General features: G+C 36.2%; 1 protein-coding gene across 1 annotated transcript in view; it reads right to left on the bottom strand.

The window, feature by feature from the left end:
- CTTNBP2 (cortactin binding protein 2) overlaps positions 1 to 12,001 on the bottom strand; it is a 77,721-nt gene that overhangs the window by 37,949 nt on the left and 27,771 nt on the right. Inside the window, 2 exon segments of the mRNA XM_009646800.2 lie at positions 3,703 to 3,906; positions 10,473 to 12,001. Coding sequence (XP_009645095.2) covers positions 3,703 to 3,906; positions 10,473 to 12,001 — 1,733 coding nt within the window.

Genomic DNA, 12,001 nt, shown 5'->3' with positions numbered 1-12,001 from the left:
GTTCTCTGCTGTCTGCCACAGAAGTAATCAACAGCGGAGAGGACTGGGTGTAAGGGCAGGCACAAGACAGACACCGATGTTGCCACTCAGTTAAAGGTTTTGGTCAAAGCAAAAGCAAAACATGGAAGCTTATTAGCACAAACACCTGGAGACTTTACTGCTCTCCACCACAGCTGGGTAGTTAGTTCTTCCAGAGTGCTGGCAAACACCATGCAGATACATCCAGTGGCTTGGCAGAGCTGACTTCATGTAGCTGTATGTCTCTGCACCTCACTCCTTTCTACTTCCCACATCATTCCAGTTTTTCCTACCAATCAGGTGCCACAGCCTCCAAATACTCAGGACAGAAGAGAATCAATTATATCATAAATGCATATGATTACAACATAGCTAAGTCCAGAGGATATTATTATTATTCTCTTCACATCTCAGTTTCAGAAACTCTTATTATTTCATTTTCTCTTTCTCAACCACCTCGTGTGTGGCAGAGAATGGTCAGGATTGGTAACACAATACAGATATGCAGATATATTAGCTAAGTGAACTATTGTACATGTTATCAAGTGCCTAATAGACTGAAGCAGCTCCTACTGTGTTAATGGATCAAACCAAGATGGCCTGACAAAACAATCTGTTCAGCTATCCCAATCTAGCAGTTAAATCATAAAATCAACAGTTTCCTCACGTCCATTCAAACACAAAGAAACTATTTAGTGTCTATTTTTAGGGTGAAGTTCTCTCTTTCTCAGACCTACAGAATTGGGGACAGTGTGTGCAGGAAACAAAGCAGCTGCTAGGAGCTTCATGAGCTGGAAACCCCTCAGCTGCAGCTCTCAAAAGGCAACTGTTTACGAACAGGAAGGCTACACATTTTGCAAATAGGGCAGATTAGGAAGGAATATTTGAGTGCTCTCTTTTCTCGTGTAACTCAATTTTCTCTACAGACTGGGGCTGAGAGCACATAACAGCTGCTGCAACCATGCTGGTTACTATGTGCTCTACCTTTCTCTAGTTGTCTACACATCTCAAATACTGTATTTCTTCACTGAAAATGCATGGAGATCATTCACTTTCCACTCTTCCCAGACAGTCTGCAACATGGTGTTGGTTTCTGAAGGGAGTTACTCACTATGCTGGCTCTTAACAAGTCTAGAGCTACTCTTTTCTTCTGGCCAACTATTTCCCAGGAGAAGTCGGAAAATCTGGTTAGTTGACTTAGAAGAAACAAGGGGTCCTAGAAATTCCCGTATCTATTTAGTCACTAATTCCAGGTTGAAAGTAGTCTCAATAAATTAAATCATGGTGTGATCACTCACCAGGGTAAGCTTATGTGTTAAGTCTTACGGCTGGACTCAATGATCTTAAAGGTCTTTTGCAGCCTAAATGATTCTATGATTCTAAGAGAAAAAAAACAGCTGAAAGACAGTAACTTACGACTGACAATCCTACTCAATGCAATGAAAAAATTTGTACAATAAATTATTTCATCCTTCTTAAAGGATAAAGTGTAATTATTTCTAGCTCGTTAGTTAAAAAAAGCTATTAAAAAGGACTTTTTAAAATAAGAGATTTATTTCTATACTTCCTTTCTTAGGACTATATATTTTTACATATATTTGCTTTTAAAAGTCTCCACTTTGAAGAGCTGGATCTGTCCATGCACTTGGGAACAAATGGCAAGTAACAAAGAAAGGATTATATAGTAAAATTAAGCACAATAACCTTTCTCCAAAAAATATTATAAATCTACTGCTCTCAATTTTCATATTATCTATTAAGGAGACATCACTATTGCTGCTGTGTGGAGACATCACTATTGCTGCTGTGTGATTCTCTCATTCAGAATTCATACAATCCATTTAGTCGCTAAAATGCGATGATTTGTACAATGAAGTGTTTTTCACATCCTGTCAACTATAAATAGAAGTACAACACTAAAACCTTTGCAATATATTTTTTATCTTAAAAAGTAAAATTACTAAACAATTACAGGATGCATATGCATGTGTTTGGTTTTATTACTGTGTTTTCATACTTCTGTCAAGTGCCTCTCTGAATTTTGACAATAAAACAAGAAACCAAATTGTCTTTGCTGTCAGTAAGAGCTGCTCAGTAATTGTAACTGGAAATCAGGGCATTTGCTATGAAACATTTTAGGAATACAAGATGAGTAGAGAAGAATGGGGTCAATTATGGTCTCCCACAAACACCAGCTAAATAAATAAATAAACAAATAAATGGATGTAAGTCTAGAAGAATCCACAGAACATCCATTCAGTGAGGGCGGAAAAATAAACCCACACAATATAATAAACTTAGACTCTTAAGATTTGGGGGTGGGGCGTGGGGGAAGTGCCAAAGGAAGAAAATAAAATAAAGGATTCTTCCAATATTTTAAGGGTCTTCACAACAGCAAAGAATCTGTCAGATGAAAAGGCACATATATTCCTACAAAGTAAACCATAGCACCTAGCAAGCAAAGACAAAATATACCATTCTGAACAAAGGGAAAATTCCTCCTATCCCCTATTCCTGGTAGCAAAATTAACCCTGAACATGTCAGAAAAATGTACACTACCTGCCTAGCTGTGGATTTTGGATCCTAACTTTACTTTGATTTTTAAAATACTTGAGAAAAATAATGAAATAGTATCTCTAAATACTATTTTGAACATTGGGTCGAGGTTTTCTAATTGTGTCACTAACAAACACATTGTTAAATAAAACCACAAAGTACTCTTGAAAGCAGTGGCTTTAAAGGCACTATGTTCCACCTTTTACTGTGAAGTAATATCTTGACTTTACTAAAAATTAACGGAATTTTTGTCACTGGTATCGGAGGATTTAATCTTTAGTGCCCAAACCAGCATAATGATATTATTTGCAATATAAGAATCTAGGAGATTTTTACATAAGTAGAAAAAACCACAGTAACATATACTGGAATTTTAAAGAAAACTGCTGTTCGAGAGCCTTATGTTAACATGAAAATTATCACTTACGAGTTTGTATTGATGAAATTCATATCCGTTACTAACGTGTTTACCTCATTTCATAAATATATTCATAAAATATGAAGACTGACTGTTGAAAGGTTCAGAGATGTTTTCTCCTCGAGACTGAGGATTGGAGTAGCAGGGAAAAGAACATGAAAAATGTTAACTGTCTCCACAGAGCCTAAAGAACAAACTAAGGCTATTTCATCTAGTTCAAAAAAAAGACAGTTCATTTTATTTCCCAAGTAACACACTACTCTGAAACCATCTTCCATCATTTTCACCGCTGCTGCAGAAGATCAAAACACTGGTGATGACCTATTCTTTCCTGCTTACTCCCTGCAAAGGAAAGTTCTTTCTTTCAAGTTGCCTTTGCTCCAAAAGATCTTTAGTTTGTCACAGAACATGGGGTGATGATATCTAGTGACTTTTTATGGGAAGGGAGTGGAGAATTAGAATGGATGTTCCTGCAGAATATTACCACAAGCAAGAATGCTTTCTCTGTTCCAAAATTCTGCCTCCAGAAGTATTGCTTATATATATATATATATGCTATACTATGACTTTTGTCATATAATCTATATATCTCAGTTTCAATTTCATATTTTTAAAAAACATGCATTTGACCTAATTTAATTTTTAAAACTTATGAAATAAGCTTTCACTATTTCACTTGAATGTCTTAACAGAACTTAGAATCACTTACCTGTATGTCCGTTCGTAGCAGCAGAATACAAGGCAGAATAGCCATCTTCACAAGAGTAATTAATGTCCAGTCCTTCTTCATTAAGCAGCATTGATAATAAAGTGACATTTCCCTGGGCAGCAGCTTGGTGAAGAAGGGTGGGCCTGCCACCCAGGGGGACAGGACCACCACTTGTTAACAAAGGGGTTAGGGAGGAAGACCAGCCTGTGAGTTAAAGCAACAGAAGTTAGATAGAAGACACATAAATAAAGCTCTACATTTTCTGTGTTCTTTTAAAAATTGAAAAGTATCATCAAAATGACAGGATTCATTAGTTTAGCACAAGTTTTGTGATGATGCTTTGTCTATACATCAGGAGGTATTCTGAAGAATAAAAACTGCATACAGGGGTGACAGTTGTTAATGCAAATGAACAGGATTTCATTACAAAAGGTTAATGTGAAACTTGTTACGAACTGTAGTAGCAGCAGGATGTCTTAGAAAAATTTATACTATTAAAATTCAGAAACTAACAAAAATTTTGTGCAAGTTTTAATTTAATTGCTGATATGCTGGGAAGGTTTTTTAAAGTATCTAAAGAAAGGTTTCCAAAACAAAATGTTTATTCTCATATGAAATGTCATCCTCCGTTTTACAGTCTTAGAGCAAACTTCATTATTTCTCTCTCTCACCTGCAGTTATACAGATAAATCGCACATAGAGCCCTCAATAACTTTAAGTGTCTCTCAATAAGTTTCCAAAAAAATGTAGAAATAATTTACAAAAATAATACAGAAATAAATATATTTATTATTGAACTGCACCTTAAGGTAATGTACCTATAATATATCAAACAATGTATTATAAAATGCTCCAGTGTGAATGAATAACAGGTTATCTAAAATTTACGAGTGAAAGCTTTCAAGTCTCCCCATTAAAAAGTAATATTCAATTCAAAGCTTTGAAAGCTTAGGAGTTATCTTGGTTAAATGTTCTGTTCATTACTTATCAGCTTTAGTAGGGAGTTTGTTAAGAATATGAAGTTTGCTGCATAAGGCATAGAAAATTTTGTGCATTCTTCCTTGATCAAGGACTGCAAGAGAAAACAGGAGAAAGATTTTTTTGTCTTATTTTCACTATTACCTTTAGAAAATCCACGTCATATTTCTCTCTTGAATAAATAACTTTGTATTATGTGGCCACACATAAGCTATTATACAAGGCTGAAATCTGACAATAAAAAGCAAGTTTACACAGCTTTTACTGTGGTTCTGCAACACCCAAGACTGAAGAGGAGCTGCAGGGAATTACCTCCAGCTCCATCAAGCTGATCAAGTCTTATCCAACCTCCAACACCTAGAACTAGAAAAAGCATGTGGCAGTAGCTCTACCATGCTGGGAAGATTTGCTCTGCATTTTGGAAAAAACAAAATTAAATATGGAAGTTCCCAATAGAATTCTACAGAAGCAATAGATTTGGGAACTTTGCAAGATCTGGCCAATTTTAATTAAGGTTCAGACTTACACAAGAATCCATCGTCTGAGCAGCCCCAATAAAGAACACATAATTTGATCCCAGTTCAAAGCAGCAAAAAAAAATAAACAAACATTTGGAGTATTTTCATATTTGTTTCCAAAGTAAATTAAATTTGTCATTTCAAATTAAGTTTACTTGTTCAGTATGTAAAGAAAATGTATTTGCAGTATTTTCATAACGTTAGCTTATTATTTAAATTATTTATTTGATATTGACTATGTCATCACTACAGCTAAGAAGTTACCTTATAAATACAACTCTAAACGAATTATAAGCTGTAAAGTTAACTCCATCCATCTTCATAAAACTTCAATTCTGAAGCTACCTTCTGACTATTAATACTCTTACTAATATTTCTTTCTCCAATATTTTTAATCAGAGGATTTTGAGTGTTTTCTGAAGTTTGTAAAAAAAAATAAGCAATATACGAAGTAAACTGCATCCTTTAAATATTTCTTTTACAAGAAATATATTTATTTCCACTTCCAATATTTGAGAACAGTTAACTTTTACAAAATCCCCACAGGTCTGAGAAATAACTTTTGTTCTTCCTTTCCACTATAAAAGCATTTTTCTTTTTCCAACCTTTTGTTATTCTTTGAAACTAACAGTGCTGCAGATGTTGCTATATACACCAATGTTTTCAAAACAGTACTTGTGTAGTTCTTACTGTCTTGCCATGGTAGTTAACTGATAGTGGACATTGCTTGGGTGGCACTCCAGATGCTAACATTCTTTGTCCAAGTTACATTGGAATTATCTGGGGGAATCTGGGGAGCCTGACACTAAGCTTTAAGCATGAAGTTCACTTTGCCAAGCATTTTTGTAATATGAATAGTATTTCCGGGTTCCCTTCCTTATTGAAAATAGTGCAAATTTTTTGTTATTGTTTTTTTAAAGCATCATTAACAGAAATGCCAAATTAAAAGGAATTTTTTTGTGCCATACGTGGGATCTTAACTTTCTTTTCAACTCCGTGAAATGAAAAATATGTTGTTGCAATTCAGTGATGAAATTCATTATTCTAGGTTATCATTAGAATAAAACCTTCTCCTGAAAAAGATACAAAACCCAGGTAATAACATAAACAACTTTAGCTTCTATTATTAATGTAAAGCAATATAATAAAGCTGAATTCATCCAAAACAATACACCAACATTAGAAATTACCAATAATTAAGGTACACCATTACAGATGCAAAAAGTTAGGAAATGTGAAGCATCTGTGAAAGCTTGTAGGGCATGCAGTGATGAAGGGCAGAGGGACAGATAAAAACAGCTTCTGGCATCAGCTTCAGAATGTGAGATGGTTAATTTCAGAGCCCAGATCAGTCCCTCACCCCTCCCCTTTTATCTTCAAAGCCAATTGTATTGAGAGAATAAATCAATCATTACAGAAATGAGCAAAATAAAAAACATACTTCATTGAAGAGTGACATAAAAAGCGCAAAACCAAGAAAAAAGTGAAAGCAGAAATCCCAGGGGTATGAAAGTCCAACTGCCTACATTTCGTTTCCATTTTGAACTCTTACAGCCATTGAAATGTAGAAATCCAAACAGAGCAGAAGCATTTTGGCACAAGCTCAAAGGCTGCTGAAGTTAATGAAAACACTGTCGCAGACTTTGAATCAGGCCATAAATGTTCATTGTAATTTCTCTATGTGCAGTCTGTTCAACATTAATGACAAAAGCTGGTGTCTTACCCTACCAGGGATGAAAAGAGCAACAAGCAGTAGAATGCCCCGTCTCTAAAAGAAGGTATCGTCACATTAATTTAGCAGAATGAGTAACTGAAACAATCGGTGCTCTGATTTTAAGTTTGCTCTTAATAGTTGCTCCTTCTGAAACTCAGGTTGTTGATACGTTCTTAAAGCAATCTGAGCTAACTAGGAAACTGTTGCAAAATTAATAAATGGAATACTTTAGTGATTAGGCTATTATTAATTCTTCTGACTCCACAGTAAGAAGAAAGAAACATGAATCTATTGACAACCAAAAAAAAATAAAAATGGAGGATTCTTTCAATGTCTTTAATATGTTAGATTTGTTTTGCTCTGTTGTTTAAAAATATTAACAAATTCTGATTGAAGCTCACTACTTACTATGCAATAAAATATGAATAAGATTTCATCATGCTTTGCTTTAACTGAAAGTAAAATTGAAATTCTAAACATTTTCTGAAAAATAGTAAATAAAACAGATTTAAATCAACCAGAACATTAATAAAACTAACTGAATCTGTGCCTACAGGGCATGAAAATGCAGATATAGGAAGGAGGTTTCAGTAGTATTTGTAGTTTGTTAGATGTTGTTCACCTCAAGAAAAGTCATACTTAAAAAAGAAACTGAAAAAAGAAAGTAAATAAGTGACATGAATTCAGGCACTACTGACCACGTTATCTTAATGAAAACAGTATTAAATTTGGGTTATTTTTTTCTTTTCTAAGACAAAGTCTATTTCCATATATATTTATAAAATCTACTTTTTTCTCTTTTCTCAGCATAGAATTTTGAAGGAAATGTCTTTCCATACTTGCATAACATCTGTTGTTCAAAGTTTTTTTACTTCTGCAGTTTGCCAGAACACTTGGCCAAAATAGATTAAGTTCCCTTAAAAACATAAATAAAATGGGATTGGAGAATAAATGCAATAAAACATAAGCATTAGTTTGGGTAAAAGACAAAGGAGCTTCTGAATATTTACCTGAATATTTCAGATAAAGTTATTAAAGTTCTTTGAACCTGTTGGCAGTCAGTAAAGGAGGGATATTAAAATAATGCCTCTATATTAATATAATAAAATAGCAGACCACTAATGAGAGTTTAAGCAATCTTTCTTTGCAGACATCAGATTATGGGGTACGTTTCCCACTTGCAATTGCAAAAATTCACAAAAAGCAGTGTCACTTACAAAATACTAACAGCGTCAAATGTTCAGAGCAGGGATTATAAAGGGATTAAATGAACCCAGATGTTTCCATCCCTTCCAAAAACAAGTGAAAGGACTGTAAGTGAAGAAAGGCAATCTGGACAGACAAACCAGTACAATTTAAAAAAAACTAACAGTTTTTGACAAAAAACCTATCTTTGAGAATTGCCTCTGAGAACTGTCACAAATTTAATAAGAAACACAAATTGACTATTTGGTGGAGGAGTCCTATTAAAAAGGCTGATTGCGTAGGGACATGGCTTAGTGGTGGGATGGCAGGGTTAGGTTAATGGTTGGACTTGATGATCTTAAAGGTCTTTTCCAACCTAAATGATTCTGTGATTCTGTGATTCTCCTAAGAAAAAAGTTCATACTTCAAAGCACAAACTAAAGCAACAACAATACATGGAGTTATGAAGTCAAGTGGTGGTTATTTAATTTTTAAGATAGAAGACGATTTTTTTAAAGAATAATCAAAAACTGTCTTATATTATTACCAAACATCATCTAGTTCATGTAAGACTAACTGACATATACAGCTTAATTCATGCTGATAGAATTTGTGGAAGACAGCCTCTTGCCTACAAAAACTATTCACTTTGAAGCTGATTTTGCCAATAATTTGTTGTATGTTAATAAAATCTTAGATTTTATTTTTTAAATGACATTTTAATTCCGTTATGGAGCCTAATAGCGCCTGAAGGCAAATGAGGTTTGGAGAATATCTGGAATACTGGGAGACTAATGATCTATCTGACATGGCAATCAGACTCAGCTAGGAATAAGAATTGAAGATGAACATTCAGGACATCCATTTGAAAGCCAACAAACTAAGAGGCAGCCATCAAATCCCACAGTTGTTAACTCTGTGAAATAGTAGACAAATGGAAGATAAGATTTCTGAGCTCATATTTTTATGGCACAGTTCAGACAGGAGAGAGGATTCTGACAGTATGGTGCCACAGCCAAAAGTTAAAAACATGACTGGGTTTCTCCAGAAACATGCAGAAAGTCTTCAATGAAGGGGAATGGGAATTAAAATTCCTTAATAATGTGAGCCCTGGAATCTCCTATATATAGAGATACAAGTTTGCCACATGCTGCTTTTGGAACAGCTTCCCCAAGACTGGTGAGTGAGTTCAACTGCCTTATCAGACAGTGCTGAAGCTACCAAGCCATGCAGGGGTTTTATACCCTATAGGTGATGATACAAGGACTAAAGTTGTGAGGGCCTGAAGTACCATAACTGAACTGAGAATCACTGTTGAAAGTTTGAGACCATTCAAACATTCTTCAATGCTGATGAAGGTCTAAAGTATTCCATAACTGTGTGTGTCTTCCTCACTGCAGTGCAAGTCAGGCTAAAGAGGGGCTTCTGCCTAATGTTCTAGTACTACTGATGCCAGCAGGGAAATACATTGACAAAATGGTTTATAGGAGATCTACAACAAACTGAACGGTAGATCAAGGATGCCTTTGTTCATTTAACTGCCATCAAGAAGATACCCTGGAGTTGGCAGCACATTAGGCACACAAGTAAGTCCCCACGACAATGCAAAATGAACAGCAGATATGCACACTGACTCCAGAGACTGTCAACATAAAATCTAGGTTTTAACTCTCTAACAGCAAAACTTTGTGGATATCTGTTGAAGTAAACCTGTGAGATGCCACACACAAGCATGAGCAAAGCCTACAACTAAAACCAGAAGAACTGTAGAAAAATGGAAACAAAAATGAAACATATTCTATAGGTATGAAGTGATATATTTGAAACTGCACTGTTATCCAGGCAACTATATACCTTAATGTGTAACCATCTAATGCCATAGGAGAATACAGTGGCCCCAGGTATGCCCTATTTTCTAAAAGATTCACAAAGCCCTGAAGTACATATTCCATGGAAGATCACCAGCAGAGTTAATGTTCAAAACATTATTTCAGACTGAGAAAGCATTTTGAAGTCCAAAATAATAGCATTCACCAAAAAAAAAACCCCAAACCCCAAAAAAGAAACAAAAAAAGGAGTTTCTTTAATATACCATAATCTGCCCATTTACTTTAAACATTAGTCCTCTTTACCTTTAAAAAAAGCCTTCAATTTGGAGACCTCCTTGAGGAAGCAAACTAATTTATAACATTACTAAATCAGCAAAAGAATTCCCATACCCCTGGAATGTGGAAAAAATATAAATGAAAACTTCAGCTTTTAGAAAGTAAAAAAGAGAGAGGTATAAAAAGATAACTAACACAAACGAGAGACGTATAGGAAAACCAAAGCATTCTTTTAGAGGGAGACAGTTTGTAGCATATCAATCCCTTTACCTGATGCTGTTACCAGGAGGCTGTCTGAATCACATGGTCTACAGGATGAAGCACTAACAGGGTTTATGGAGGAGCTACAGGCAATGGTGGTGGGAATGACAAAGGAATTTTCTGAACATGCAGGTTGGTTCAGTCCAGGGAAGTGGGAAGGCCAGGCACCCACCTGAGATGAGGCTATGGCTGGTATGGCACAGCCTGCAGGTGCCACAGATAAATCTATAGCAGGTTTTGGTGGCAGCTGAGGTGAGGACTTAGAAATAATTTCCTCATTTATTACCCTGATTCCTTGCGGTGAACTTGAAAGAGGTGAGGTCACGGTTTTACTGTCAGTTTTTGCACTTGTATTTGGGGATCGACTACTATCCATTAAAACTTTAAGCTGTGGGTGTGGTGGAGAAGGAGTTTGCGAAAGCCCTGGTTTTTTAGGAGGAATAGGTGGAGGATTTCCTCTGTCAATCCTTGAAACACTGGGAGTCTTTAAACTCGTTCTACCGACTGGGGGGTAAGTGCCAACTTCCATTGAATGTGATGACGCCGGCCGCGACGGAGCGCTGCTCTGAGGGCTTGTAAATCTCGAAAGGACTTGGGTAACGGTATTCCGAGCTACCTGTTTGGCAACTAGGTTGTCACGACTAGTAGGGGATACATCCCTTGAGGGAGGGCTTTGGGTTGTGTTTCCATTTTGGTCTTGATCATTTGCATTCGCTTGAAATCTAAATCTAGCTGCTTGGATTCGTGGATTTAGGCCTGGATGCCCAGTAGTGTTGGCAGATGGTGAATGCAAGCTGTGCATAGACGAAGTGAGTGAGGAATTCTGAGCTGCTGCAGTTGTTGCTGCAGGGGTGCAAAGGGAAGTACTATTTGAAAAAGGGGAAGTGCTACTTGGTAAATCAGGTGATGAGCCTGTACTTGGTCCATTTTCCTCAATTCTGCTTTGATTCTGCGTAAGAACAGGAGTCGCAGGAGGGACAAGTTCGCTAGATGAAGATTGCCTATCAATGACAGGCTTCACAAATGCCGCATTGGCGCACACATTCATTTTTGTATTGCCAGACACTAGTGGGTTCACTGGAGAAGGCTTTACAGATACCGTCAAAGGCAACTTCTTAACATTTTCTGTACTACTGTCCATCACTACAGTATCTGTTTGGCAGGCAACAGTTCTTGAACTTGGCTCTTCTGTTTCAACAGAAACAGAAACAAGACTCCTATCTTTATTTTTAAGAGAAAGATTAGCTTTATTTTCATTCTCCTTTTTTAATTGCTCAATCATTTTGATCATTTTATCTCTCTCTTCTCTGAGATCACTGGTGTGCGCTTCCTCTCTATGAAGTTTGGCACGCAACTGCTCTCTCTCTGTGTCAAACTCAGACAGCTGCTTTTCCATTTGAGCTTCCATTTGTGTACTCCTTTGTTTCTCAGCTGCAAGAGACTCCTCCAATTCAGTAGCCTTTTTCTTTTCCTCTTCAAATTTTGACATCACTTCTTCCAGTTTCTGGGCTTCCTCTACAATTCGGCCAGACAGCTGA

This window comes from Egretta garzetta, unplaced genomic scaffold (assembly GCF_000687185.1).
Source record: "Egretta garzetta isolate BGI_Z169 unplaced genomic scaffold, ASM68718v1 scaffold169, whole genome shotgun sequence".
NCBI classification, from domain to species: Eukaryota; Metazoa; Chordata; class Aves; order Pelecaniformes; family Ardeidae; genus Egretta; species Egretta garzetta.
Note: the sequence above shows the minus strand (reverse complement) of the source record. Positions and strands in the feature narration are given on the sequence as shown.